The sequence below is a fragment of the Struthio camelus genome, chromosome Z, assembly GCF_040807025.1.
Source record: "Struthio camelus isolate bStrCam1 chromosome Z, bStrCam1.hap1, whole genome shotgun sequence".
Taxonomy (NCBI): domain Eukaryota; kingdom Metazoa; phylum Chordata; class Aves; order Struthioniformes; family Struthionidae; genus Struthio; species Struthio camelus.
Window position 1 is genome coordinate 51,177,361 of NC_090982.1, and position 14,824 is coordinate 51,192,184.

At 38.5% G+C, this 14,824-nt stretch overlaps 1 protein-coding gene across 2 annotated transcripts in view; it reads left to right on the top strand.

The window, feature by feature from the left end:
* Positions 1–14,824, top strand: part of ST8SIA4 (ST8 alpha-N-acetyl-neuraminide alpha-2,8-sialyltransferase 4) — a 63,731-nt gene that overhangs the window by 21,594 nt on the left and 27,313 nt on the right. For both annotated transcript variants that reach the window (XM_068928091.1, XM_068928090.1), the window contains one exon: positions 7,330–7,623. In XM_068928091.1, the coding sequence (XP_068784192.1) occupies positions 7,330–7,623 (294 nt within the window). The remainder of the gene's footprint in view (positions 1–7,329; positions 7,624–14,824) is intronic.

Consider the following 14,824-nt stretch of genomic DNA (forward strand, 5'->3'; position numbering starts at 1 on the left):
TTTCCCCCTAGTATGCAGCAAACTTTCGGAGATATAAATTTCTTTCTTTATGAGGGTGTCAAAGTAACAGTATTGGAAACAAGAGTAACAACTCAGTAATTCATGGGTAATGGTGCAGCAAGAACTCCCAATAAAGATGTAAATCATGTGTGTTGCTGCTGTCTCTAAGTAAGTATTTAAGGCCATTTAGACCTTCTCTGTCACTTCGCTGTGCTGCCTCAATTGAGGATAACTTGCATTTCAGTCATTGGTGTTAAGATGTCAGGAAGAAGGAATTTAATGATCACGAGTAGAAGTTCTGGTTTGGGGAGCAACAAGTAAGGAAGCTTATTAGCAGGTGATGTTGCAAAAATGCATCTTCTTACTAAAGTGAAATCAGGCATAAATTCAGGATTCATGTCGACAGGGGTTAGAAAAGGGGATATGGAGTCAGGAACAGTGTACGTGAAATGACACATCAGAAAGGACAGGGGTGATTGCCGCGTGGGACTAGCATGCGCAGTTCTGCTGGAGCCGAGCCGCTAGTGTAGACGCAGCTTACGGCTGTCGGGAGAGACTCTCGGCTGTGCCGCCCTGAGGGTAACAACAGGCATGAAGTGGGGTGTGTGTCAGGGGACTCCCTGCTAATCCACACTCATATAGTTAATGTGAAGCAATTCTAGTTTTATCAGGAGCCCCACAAGTTCACAGAACATCCTAGAATACATACATTTTGCTGATCATTTGCAAGGTTGGTTGGTTTGTTTGTTTTTAATAGCAAATGCCCATTTTTGGGCGGGGGGCGAGAATGTCCACCTGAAAGCAGTCGTGCTGCTGCTGCACGCCTTCATTCGAAGGAGGGCGTGAGGTGACGTGCTACACATATGCAGGTGTCAGGGTGATGTGCTGTCTGTCTGGGTAGAAGTTGCTCCAGTTGGAAATCTCCTCTGTGCTTGAGCCTTGAATTTCAGGTCCCCACCCAGATGCTTTTTTAAACATGATGAATCTTTTGGAAATTGGAATTCGCGATTCCAGTTTTGATTCTTACAGGAGTCTGAATGTGAATCTAAACTTAAAAGTTTGCAGGCTATTCGGGAGAAGAATTTATGTTCTTGATACTAGTTGTGTTAGTTCCTTATGTTTCAGATTAGTTTAAATGTATAAGTCTTCCAGCAACAAACTAATCTTCATTTATTGGTTTCTCAGAGCACATGTGGTTAATATTGTGTGCTGGATATTTTTGGCTTTGCTCTACAAGGAGACGTTAATGAAAGAGAGCACACTTTTACGGCATTTCTGTGTGGTCTGGGCTTTACATTGGTCTCCAAACATTTCTTTCAACCTGTAACCCTCAAGTACACAGACTGTTAAAGGATTAACAAGTATACAGATTTGGAGGGCAATTCATGCATTATTACTGTATGAAGAATATTCTTTTATTTTTCAATGTCAAATAAAATAGAACAGAGTAATTAATCACTTTTACTCAGGCAAGTTTCCATTGCATTTATTTAAAATTAACTGGAAAAAGAAGACCGAGATGTTGGCCCATAAAGATCACATATTGGACATGTGTGTGCATATAGATGAGTTGTATGTTTATGAGTGACCTAGCAAGTCCAACAGCAGCTCTGTAGAATAACTGAATTCCCATTTGAGTGTACTTTTATGAACATGATTTCATGACTTTGTTAAGCCCTGCTCTCCAAAAAATAATGTATGCTCTAGGTGTGTTTGGCCAGTACTTCACACATGGGCTAATTTTCTGCTTTGACTGTGTATGTAATAGTTACTTAGTTACCCTGGAGCTCCTTCAGATGATGGCACAGCGGCGTGTGTTCCCGCTGTACTGCCTTGGTCTTACTGCCGGTGGCAGAGAGAGACTTACTGCCGGTGGCAGAGGCACGCACCTCTGCCGGGTGCTGCTTCGGCGCAAGCACACCCCTTACATCAGAAACGTTCCCCTCCGTATGACGTGGCTGATAGCTCACCTGAATCTGTCTTCTCTTGCTGTCAGTTTTTCTTCTTTTTTTTGGAGCTACTTACTTTTTTTTACTTTTGTTCTTGTCTGCTGTTTTAGTGCCATGTTATTGGAAAAGGCGATCAGCCCGCTCTCTGTGCCGTCTGCCCGATTGCTCACGGAGGGGTAACGGGTGCAACGCCCGCTGCTCCGGGTGACCACAGCTGCATTCATGCGGGGTTGTTAATCATTACTCTCCCTCTACTAGTTAGGCTAGTATTGCCTCCGCTAACTACCAGTCGCATAGATTGTAAACCTTTCCACTTATTTAGATTTTGTCCTAAGAGCCTCCTCCAACTTTGCCAAATCTTTTATACCGTAAGATCAGTTTCTGAACACTTCTATTGTAGAAAGAGTGCTTGGAAAGAGTAAGGGAGTAAATACTGTCTCAGTTTGTTTGCTATTTTAATGCAAGGGAAAAAAAAAAAGAGGAGCTAAAGCTTCTGATTAAAAAAAACTACGCAGAAAAAATAGCTTGTTAGTTTCAAAGAATACACTTGCGGAGAATTTTAAGGAAAAAAACAACAAAGGAACTAACGAAACCCATCAGTCTTTGCAAAATTTATTTTGCTGGGGAAATCCATATTTCATTAGTTCCTCTGTAAACAGTCAATAGCATGGGCTCGGTAGAGAGTGTTTTACAAGCCTTTATATAATGTGATAGATCATTCTCAATGCTCATATTTACAGCTATTTACTTACATGCCGAAGTCAATCTTCAGTGCTATATACAACTGTTACTTCCAACCTGTTCACGTATTCTCAGTAATAGTAAGTAACCTTGGAGTCAAGCCTGTCCTGCTTCGATTGGACCTGTAGCCCTCTTGCTTCCAGGTTAAGTAAGGTAAAGGCAACGCTGAAGTTTTTCAGACAGAAAGGATTTATCTGTAGTGGTAGTCTGTTGCACAAAATTGTGGAGTCAAATTTTAAACAGCCTTATATTTGCAAGGTGTCAGTAACGCGGCATGTCAGAAAGAGGAAGCTCAATAAATGTCATTTTTTAATATATTCTATATATTTTAAAGTATATATAGATATATTTATTTTATGTATTCAAATATTTTTCCTTCTGGATTTGATTTAGCAACGTCAATCTCATTAAAAGGTACAGTTTCACTTGCTGCGTGCAAGTTCCTTGCTGTGTGCTGTGCCTGTAATGGCAAAGCCTCGCTGCTGAACTGCTCCTTCCTCCTAATCCCAGTTGTGGATGTCTTTGGCATTCTGTGCCTTATCCCAAAAGAGCTGGAGTTAAAGAGTATAACCAGGGAAGGATATTGCAGTGCCTATTTCAGAGATAGGCTCCTTAGTTTGACTTAATGACAAATAAGAATATGAATAAAGTTAGATATATGCTTATGGGTGTCTCGGATTAGGGTGTTTTCTTGAGAGAGGCCAGAGGATGGATAGCAGAAGGTCATTGCTGTCTGCTACCAAAATAAAAAAAAAAATTTAAATTCCAACAACCGTGTGCAGCTATAGCATAGCATAAAGATGCATTAGAGACTAAGATAAAAGCTCAGAAAGCTTTTATCTTGGTACCAAAAGCTATTTACACATACTCAGGTGTATATGCAAATATGCAATAGCTAGTTTTATATGTTTCAGGTGTGGATAGCTGGGAGTAGAAGTAAGGCCTCAATAGAGATTACTACTGCAAGGTTTAGAATCTGGATCTTTCTGAAAAATACCAGAATCATGAATCCCTGAGCTGGTTGATGGCTAGGGAAGAATGTCATGAGGTCCATGGTGTGTACAGACAAATGTGAAAAAATAACAAGAATGCATTCAGTTTTAGCTTGTCTTTGCTAATAAGCTCTGTGCTCAGTTCTGGGAAGAAACCTTATTCCATGAAGTAAGAACATGCAGATGATGATAAAAAGTTGCTTTATGAGGTGAACATACAACAAACATGTTCAAGCCTGTATAAATATATGTAGATGTTTAACGTGCTTACAAGATTGCACATGTGTAATTTTACTCAAGGTCCTTATTAGTTTTTTTTTTTCCTGAAACTTTGAACAGCATGGATAACTGAGTGATTCTGTTTAACCCCTTGTAATTTTATTATCCGTATATCTTCCAAAAATTTTTTAAAAAAAGATACCCTGAAAGATTTTTTCCTATAAAATTTTCTAGAACTCATCTAGAAATGAAATATTGTCTGGTACTTGCAGTTCAGAGTAAGCATTAGGGTCGGTCACTAAACCCTTAAACCAACAGGTAAACACTTTGGAAATAACTGTACCATTTACTCCTTACTGAAGAATGTGCTAATTTTAATTGGCAGATTTTAGCAGATGTTTTGTATTTGTCTACTTTAGAGATAAGTGTAAAGCAAACAGGCGATGTGATATTTTTGGTTTAACGAGCACTGGAATCATCCTTTGAAGGAAGGAACCTCTAGGAAAACTGGAAGTGGCTGTAACCAGGGTTATTATTCTTACAACTTGGCCAACTACAACTAATATCGTATTGTTTATTCCCTTAACAGAGCTGGGTATTACTGTAGCAATGCGTCTTATGGCAGTGTTCTGCTACAGTAAAATGTTGGCAGTGCCTTAGTGAGCTACTTCTTTGAAAATGGAGCCTTTCAACGTGCAGATGTGCTTTATTATCACATTATTTCAAACCTGAGTACTGCTAGTAATACATATGTATATGCTTGAATTTTTAAAAGATCAAATGCTAAGAGGTGCTCAGCATTTGGAAAGCAAAATACCTTACCTGCCTATAACATTACAATCAGATGTCTAATTTGTGACACTAAAGCATGAAAAGTATGACTAAGATTTTTAATAACTCTTCACAGACAACTCCATTGTCACTGAGTGCATTTGGACTGTTCATTGCTCCTAAATTATACTTGAGAAATCGGAAAATGCCACATGTTAAAAATGTATATTGCTAGATACTTTACGTGGTAAACCTTTATAAAATACAGCCTTCGATATTAAGTATGTAGCTGATGAAGCAGTAATAGACGTTGCCTGTATTTAGTATGCCTGTGATGGTTCTTTTTAAGGTTTTAGAGAAAATTACGCTTGGATGCTGCTTTCTAATTACATAAACTTTCGAATTGAAAAAAGTTTCAGGCATTGATACAGATCAGGAATAGGCTGTCAAAAGACATATAGAATCATATTAGAGCCATATGGCCCAAGTTATACGTGCACACTTTGCATATGGCATACAGCTTTTTAAACACAATGATTTGTATGAGTAGGTGCTTCTACGAGTCGCGCACAGGGAGAGCAGGATTTGCAATGCCAAGCCCTGTCTCATGTGTGTAAGCAATAGATGCTACCATCTGCATATACATGTGATTCTGCTGAAAATTCCTGCTGCACAGAAATCCTTCTTTACGTTGAGAAGTCAGGGTTTAAAATAGTCGTTTTCCAAAGTGACAGTAACACACTGGATTTGACTGGTTGATTTTAAGTCTGTTTTTTAGATTTTCTGCAGTACAAACCTTTTGACAATTCCAGTTTCTAGGTTAATGCATTACATTTTTAAGAAAGAATGTTTAAAACCGATATAGAAATTAACAGGAGTTTTGCTTGTGCCCTAGCTACCACTTTAGAGAAGATAGTACTCTTAGCTGCCTGTAATATGTGCAGATGGTTTGAGGATTAGAAGTGTAAAGATACTGAAGAACGTGAAACCATCTCCTAAGGAAGCTTATGTCTGCCCGCATGTCATCAGAAACTCAGGCAACTTTCTCTCTTAGGAATATATAACCTTTATAGTCTTCTGAACACTTATTTCTGGAGAAGACCTGGACCACTTCTTTACTTGATAATTACCGAATGAAAATAATGGTCTGAGGAAGTAACATTATCATCCAAGACTAGATTATCAGTTGATGTTAACTGGTACTGTCCTGTTCACTTCGGCTCTGTATATCAGATGAAAATGTGGCTATTAGGAGATTCTGGTGCATAAGCTTAAGTAAAAGTAGAGATTATTGTATTCAAAAAGATTTGTAGAAGAAATAGGCATTAGATTAGGATTATAATAATATGCAAATGTGTTGCAGGGCCTGGATCTGACCTAACTTCGTATCTCCTTTCACCCCACGGAATAGCTGGGACTGAGAAAACAGGTTCTAGTCTTTATCGCAGATTTCTTGGGTGACCTTGAGCAAAACACTTAATATCTCTGCACCTCATTTCATGGCAATGTTGTGGAGATACATTCCTTACTATTTTCAGGATAGCAATCCATAAAGGTGTTCAGAACCCTGTTAATCCAAATGCCTGTTATGAGGTTTTTGTAAAAAAATTTTTTGCTGAAAAAAGTTTCACAGTGGAAATTAGGAAACCACTGCTGAAACAAGAAGCAAACAAGAAATTCCCAGAATTATCTGATACCTTGATATTGGAGTGTGTGCATGTTTGTGTTGAATCAACTGGGGGAATTTAATTTGTTGTAAAAGTTTTAAATCATTTACATTCCAGAACGATTTTCAGTGTTATCAACTTTAGAAAACACGGTTGTGTTAGGAAAGATTCTCTTAATGGCAAAAATGTAATGCATATTATAATTTTAAAGAACTACATCCTTTTATCTTGATATATGTTATTTTGTATATATATGTATGTATGTGCTTATATAACAGAGATGAAAACTTTGGTTGAAAAAGGCTTGAAATGGCTTTTTACTCAAGCTTAGAAAACAGCATAAGGTTCCTGCCAATTAAACAAGATTTAAAAGTGAAAAATGATAGAAAAAAAGAAAAAAATGAATGCTTTTTTCAAACGTTTAATTTCAAAATGGAATGAAAATACTTAATGTCAAAACATCTGATGAGATGCACTGATAATCTAAAATGCCAAAATCCATTTAACATTGGCTAAAGTTGATTTGTAGATCATGTTTAAATATTGTATTGACTTATTAAATACTTATTTGACTGGCATGGTTTTAAGAATGTGAGCTGTTCCCATGAAATGGTAACACGTTGATGACAAATGAGCAGTAATGAAAGGTAATAGATGTTAGAAGGCATACTCTTACTCGTAAGTGCTTATCTAGCGACTGATGCATTGCGTTTTTCAAAGCATGATGACATGATTTTCAAATGTACAGAAAAGTGTCTTTCTCACAGAGTTATTTAAATGTAATATTTTTAAAAAATGTATCTGAAGAGTGTCCAAGCTAGGTAAAATGCTATGTGATTGATATCACATCTATTGTCACTGGTATTTTTTTCTCACATAGTTTGAAATGGGCTTGCGTGTTCATTTTTCAGCTTTTCTTTCATGCATACATTTTTCTGAGTTAATGTTTCATATTTATTTTCATTTTTCCATTAATTTCTTCCTCTTCAGGTGCAATCTAGCTCCTGTGGTGGAGTTTGCTGCAGATGTGGGAGCTAAATCTGATTTTATTACCATGAACCCATCAGTTGTACAAAGAGCGTTTGGAGGCTTTCGGAATGAGAGTGACAGAGAAAAATTTGTGCATAGACTATCCATGCTGAATGACAGTGTCCTTTGGATCCCTGCTTTCATGGTCAAAGGCGGAGAGAAGCATGTGGAGTGGGTTAATGCATTAATCCTTAAGAATAAATTGAAAGTGCGAACCGCCTATCCATCACTGAGACTTATTCATGCTGTCAGAGGGTAAGTGTCTGGAAAAGACTGGTCTGTCCTTGGCACAATGGGACTCGTATAACTAGGCTTCCTAGCAGACAGAAAGAAGCTCTAGCATAATGTTAAAAGGGGCATGGTATTTCCATTCTTGTCGTAATGGATTGCATTTATGATGAAGTAAATTTGTTTGGTAATAAATGTCGTCCACTCTTTTAGGCTGCTCTAAAGCAAACAACTGGAATGCATTAGCGCTATAACTTTTCGCTTCCACTTTTATGTACAAAATGTTTTTATTGCCATTATAATGAGAAATTGGTGAGAAAACAGAGTGAATTCAGAGGATACGTAGGAGTCTTAGCACACCAGAGGACAATGAAAGTGCTAAATGGCTTCTTTTGGGCAAGGCTATGGAGAAAAAAAAACTATAAAGCAGAGGGTGTTAGGTAACGACTGTGTAAATAATGAAGAAATCTGGCAGATCTCTAAATACGCAGCTCCTTCCCAAACTGTCCAGGGCTTTTCAGGCCTTTTGAATTTGGGCAGATGCTTGGACAATTCAAAAAAGTGATCAGAATCACTGAAAGCATTCATGTAGCCAATTGTTTTTCAAAAATATCCATCTGTGTTTAGTGTGGAGCCCTTTTTTCAACGTCATAGTCAAACATGACTATTAGAGGAAGGCTTTCCATGTTGTTGTCACTCCAAGGCTAGAGTATTTAGAGCTAAAAAGCACTCAGAAGATGATGGTGGTGCAATACATACCTGTTAGGTGAATTACCGCAATGTGAAGCGATTCAGCTGGTGTTCCTTGAACTGTGCTGTCTGTTTGTGGGGTTTGGAGAGATGCTTTAAAGTATTGGTATTGGCTTGTGCAACCGTGAATGACTATAATACCAGTCTGAAAAATTGCTTGTTACATCAGCAGAGAGAAGATTAGAGGGATTGTTAGAACTGATGCCCCAATATAATAGATGAGAATGAAGTCTAACATACATTGGTTTTGAAGCTATTAGGGCTTTTGAATATGGTATCCTCTTTCTGCTGTGGCCAAAACAGATTAACTGTTGTGACCTTCATATGGTACACTTTTGGCACTGGAGGAAAAAAAAAGGTGTCCCTTTCAGAATTTTTAATTTTTTCAAATTTTGTACCGAGTTGTTTGTTTTGCTGGTAGAGGGTTGTTTTGTTATTCAGTTACACTTCAGTTACGTTTTGGGCTTTCAATGTTTTGAATTTTTCAAGTAATCAAAGTGCCTAGAGCACCCAGACCGGTGCAGTTGTCTTTGCATGTGTGTATAAATCAAAAGAAATAAGTTCACTTTCAGTTTACAAATAGCAGTTCTCATTTCCATCTGCTAAATCTAGCCAACATTGTCCAAAGTGAATGGTAATTCAGGATGCGCAGTCTTGCAGCTGGCCAACTGGAGGTTCCTTCAGGGCGTCTTGTCTTAAAAAAAGATTTAGCACTCACATTGTCTCTCTGAAAGAAAAGCAGCAAAAGCTCTGCCATCAAAATTGCTATTTGCTTTTGAAAATTTAGATTATACCTAGCAATAGCGTACAATGCAGCGGCACAGATTTGCTGGCCTGTTGAATCTGTGCTCTAAGCCTGAGGCCTTCTTCAACCTTCAGTGCTGAATCACCTCGTCTTCCCTTTTCTGCTCTTGCGGGAGGTGGCACAATGTCAGCACGTATTCTGTACTGTTTGTTTTTATAATCTGAATAAAACGCACCAAGACGTCAAGAATTACAAGTCAAATTTATCTTTGGTCTAGCTCTTGAGTTACAAAGTGTGATGCACAGAGTGAGTACGTCTTCATGAGTCAAATTTGGAAGTGACGCAACTAGAAGTAAAACATTTGGAACAAATATTCTTTAAATTTCTTAGAAGGCAGACTTAAAATACCAGCACATAATAATGAAATTTGTTTTAAAGCGAAATTAAATCTAGGGAAAGAATATAATCTCTGTACAGATTTGATCATCTTTAAGATTTGTTTGGTTTATATTTCAAGTAGAATGGTGCGTAAAATGAGAAATTGGTAAGCAAAAGCTATTCTTAAAATGTGCCTGAGCTAAAAATTAATATTCCTTATAAATAAATGAAGTAACTTGAAAAATAAAGTAAAATTTAAGGCTGCCTAATGTGCTTATGAGATCAGCCCATTTGGAAGAGTAAGGCTTGGGAAAGTTTAAGCGAGTTACAGCTGCTAACTTCAGTTCTAGTTTGAAACAAATGGACAGCTAGTTCTGCTGCCATTTAAACTGGTGTGTGCAGTTTACCTACCCACACACTTAGTTCTAAGGGAAAACTTCATAATACGGTATTCTGTGTGTAGTTATCTGTTCATCTGCTCATTTTTTATTTTAAATCCACTGTAAAATGATATATGAACCTCTTAAGAGACATTTTCTACAAGGAACTCCTATAAAACTCCCCTTGTTTTATGAATCTGAACTTGTTTTTGTATAACATTAGTTTTGGATGCTTTTGAGTACTCTGTACTTGCTAGGGTAAGTCTTCGTGAGCATGTTAAGTAAACAGTGATAACCTATTAGAGACCAGAGGTGCTGCAAAACAGGAAGGATACAATAAAGTGAATCTAAAGATTGCTGGATGAGAAGAGAAAGCAGAAAACCTGCCCACAAAGCTGCATGTTAAAGCATGCAGTAAGACTGTCCAGAGCATCTAGTCCCTTTCGTAGGGTAGCAGAGCACACTTGCCTCGCTGTGAGAGTGCAGGGTTTGTGCTACATCTTTCACTGTCTAAACCAGAAGAGGAAACAGAGTTAGCGATATTGATGAAAGAATCATAAGAAAAGCTGAACTGCAAAAAGTGCTTTTTGTAGAGTGTTTTATTTTACAGGAGGAAATTACTTGCATGTACGCTACGGGTGCAACCTTTGCTCTGTGGGATGCCAGCCTTGCTAGCATTTCCTGTCTTTGCCCTTGAATGTAGCTCAGTGGTTTTCATTAAAATCTATAAAAGCATAGAGCATGCACATGGGACTGTAGCATTTGCAAGCGCTCTCTTGTATTTGCAGTGTCCCCAAACTCCATTTAACCTCCATATAGATAAATATTCCCCTCTTTTGTTCCCTTTGTTTGCCTTGATATTTCCAAAGGCCATACGGCTTTACTCTTTGTTTGAGTGTGCATATTTTGCATTAAATAGTAATTTATATGAAGGTAGTTAGAGCTGTTTTAAATTAGACCTTAATGATAAAAGAATCTGTCAGGAAAGTCAGTGTGGCTCTTATGTTGCTTTTTATCTCTTGAAATCCTTCCAAAGTCATAACAACCGAAACACTGAGATTTTGTTAGACCCTGCCAAAGACATAATACCAGGAGGATCTACTGAAGTAGTGTCCTGAAGTTGAAAACATATTCTGATGGAGACGAATAAAAGGTGCAGTTTTATGTTTAATAAGCTAAAAGAGGCCATTAAGCTGTACTGGAAGACAGAGATTTTTATACTGTAGAGATAACAGACTCATTGCTACTTATGCAATCACGATGCTTTTCCTTTTGAGGACTACATCATGTCCATTCTGCCGGCTATAATGAGGGTCTTATTTGATACTTGAACACCTTATTGCATTGCAGCTACAAGTCTTCATATCCTAAAAATAAAAAATTCCGTGTTATAGGGCTGAAAAATGTCTGAAAGAGGTGGTATCTATCCTGAAAAACTTACAACATTTAAAAAAAGCCCACTTTGTCCTTTGTCAGTGTAAATTTAAATTGATGACCAGAGCGCTCTGATTTAATGCACCTAAAATTTTATGAAAAATAAGAAAACACAGGGTATTGTGAGCTAAATGATTTTATAACTAATGTTTATATTTCCAACCTAACGTGCTAAATAGTAATAAAGAGATTTAACGCCAAAGGGTGCAGGCTGATGGCCATAAGGTTTGGAAAGGATTGTCCCTATTCTTTTTCTGTGAACCATACTGCCAAATTGTCCAGGCAAATTAGTTTTTTCCTTCATCATTCTTTAAAGCATAAGGCACAGGCAATTTCTAAAGACAGGACATTAGTCTTGTTAGACTGCTGTTCTGATCAAGTGTGGCCAAATTATGTACTGTTTTACATACAAACAGGGCAGTTCTGCAGCAATTGCAGATGGCAGTGAAATTCTCTCCCCTAATTGTTCTTTCTCTTGTAATGAAAGCAATAAAAAGCCCACAGGGTTTGGGAGTTGCTCTTATTCAGATAGTAGCATAATGACTATATTCTGAGGACATTTTGAAAAACTTTTTTTTTTCTGTCCATTTATGCCCTTTTTGGGTCATAAAAAAGGTAATGTGGTGTTCAAAAAAGAGATTGCTTTTCTGCAGATTTCATGCCCTATTAAACTTCTGTGAGTGATGGCTACTTCTCTAAAATCTCAGGGGATTCAAAGTTTTGTGAACACAGATTTTGTAAATACTAAGTCCAGGATGGTAATTACCTTTCTAACCATTAGCCTTAAGCGGCCTTCAGATTCAGATTTTGACTTAGGCAGTTTTTTGTCCAAGAGATCAGGTGATTGCATCTGATAATCTGGTTTTCCACGTTTTCTTTGTATTTTTTGGTCATAGAGTTTGTTATTGCCCCTTAACATCTGGGATTCTGAACGTGATTTTGGAGCAGTTGCATGACTTTCTCATGCAGTGTTTCTAAAAGCATTTTTATGGAACTTTTAACGTAATTGTGCACACATTATTGACAAAATAATTGAGGTAATCAATACCTAACAGTGTTCAAGATGGAAGCAGAACCTGTAAATGAAGAGCTTAATTGATTAAAAGGTTTTCTTTGCTCTCTAATGCCACTAGCAGGAAGGTTAATTATAAAGTTATTCTAATGAGCAGACCACACAGCTTTTAAAAAATAAATTGAATTAAACACCAAATTTCAGAAAACTTGATTTATTAATAGACCTGAGATTTCATGCTGAACTGTTTCATTAGGATTATTTTGAATAACAATTTCCAAGTGAATGATAGCCTTTGAGGTGCGGACAGTGTCTGTATAGAGTCCAGTCTCAGTAACAGAGTCAGAGCTCCCACAGAAGACGCCTTGAGCGGCAGGCGAACGAAAGCAGCGCTGGCTGCGATTGGAGCCCTGGTCTTGTGTTTTTACTTCCAGTGATGGTAGGCAGCCAGCACTGAGTGTAGGACCAACAGATGTTCTTGGCTCTGGATAGCCTTTCTTGTAGTCCCTGGTACAGAGCAGAGAGGGGCCTGGAGGGTGGCGTTGCTGGTGCCGTAGGCAGAGGCCAGTGCTCAGTCCCAGTGCCTCGCGCTGCTCTTCCCCTGCTTCCCACGGATGAATTTCCCAGGACGTTTGCTGAGGAGGAATAACCGCCCCCGTGCTATGCTCTTGTGGCGTGCTGTTGTGTTCTGAGAAGTCTTTTCTCATGTTTCCTGCTGCAACTCCACAAACCGAAGTTCTCACACGCATCGTAATGTGGCAGCCGTGTTTCCTTGGCCTCGTTTCCTCTTGGAGCCGTCCCATGAACTGTTAGTCAGTCCGCAGCTCTATCATTGGCGTTGCCTCTTGTGAGATTCCTTCCAGTCTTCTGGGTAAAGAACAAGCACATGGGCGTCCCAAGGGATTTCCCTGCGCTAAGCTTATTTCCTCCTTGCTACAGCCTGTGAAAGAACAACATTAACTTTGATCCTGCATTGAGTATGGCCGCATTTGCACTGAAATCGGTGTTTTGCCCGAGTAAAGAGTATGCTGTGCCTATTTATGGTCACTTCTCAGTGCAGACTCCTTTTTCCTTTATTAGTGAAAGCAAACAGCTGTTGTTTTGAATGGAGTAACCTTTTACACAGCTTCGTCACAGCTCCGGTGTCCTTCGCTGTGGGAAGCACAGCAAAAATACTTTGAGAAACTCAAACATGCAGAAGTCAAATAGTTCTCCAGCAGCTCTGTGCTAATAAAAATACAATTGCTGGGAGCAATCAATAGTGCAAACACTTTTTTTTTTTATTTAACACTTTACTCGTTTTTTACTGCTAAAATATATTCCTTCAGCAAGGGCAGTTTGGACTACATAGACGAATAAATAATCACTGCTGAAACAAAAAAATGAAAATGATGGTCACTTAGCAAAGAGTCAAATGTTACATTAAATATAAAATGACTGTATCTTTCCAATCATGTCATAAAAGTCTTCAAAGTATGAGGGGAAAAAAACCCCACACTTTTGTCCACTTTCCAATGGAGTACACTCCTGTTTTTCAGATATATGGATGTTAAAATAGAAGTTTTGTAGTACACTACCCTCCTGTCCTGATTTTGCACCTCAGTAGAGCTGGCTGCGTTTGCAAAGTTAGGCAAACAAATGGGATGCCAGTTAGCTTGGATTTTGAGAACTTACATATTGTGTCAAGTCTTTAGTCCTTCTCCGGAGCTTGGGGGTCCCTTGTGAATGTGAGAGGAGGAGGTGGTGCTAGAAGGAGACTGGATGACTGGAAGGAGAGGAGTAGAGGGAAAAAGCAGGTTTTGGCCATGCAATCAGTGCAGGGGAGGTAGAGGTAAATATCCTAAAGGTGTTAGGGAAAAGAAGGAAGTCAATTTGGTAGCACAGTCCCTTCTGGAGGCTTGAGGTTGTCTTCTGGGGTTGATGCCCTAGCCCGCAGCTCAGGCACGGCTGCAGGACCCGCACCTTGCGGGAGCCTCTCCTTGGGCTCAAAGCCTCGCGCCGTAGTCTTTCACTTCCTTTAAGTAAAATCTCCTCTTTTCTTGTGGTTTCTGGAAGATTTAGCAAGATAGGTCACTTTTCGAGCAAAAGCAACAGTTTTTCAATGGGAGCAAACCTGGCTAAAACAGTGGAGGGAGGGGAGGAAATTCAATGTACACCAGACTGTCTGCTTTTTATGCAGCTTATGTCACGTAGGCTCAATCCTGATACATTCGGCAAAGTGGGCCATGAAAAGTCTGGTCATGATCTTAGCCAGACAGCCTTTATTCTTATTTTTATTTATCTGGTGATAATTTTTTTCCCCTTCCCTCTTGTTGTGGCGTCTGCTTTGCTTCTCGTTATCAGAAATAGGTATAATTAGAATTTGTAAAACTTACTTTCTTAAGGTTAAATTTCAGGCTTCAACTAGAGGAGAACAACAGAATTAGTCATGAGAAAAATAGTAAGGAAATTGCTTATTTTCAGATTTTTGCAGTTTAAATTATCTACCATGAGCAACAGCACTGTGCCTGATGCTAATGACTTAACAAA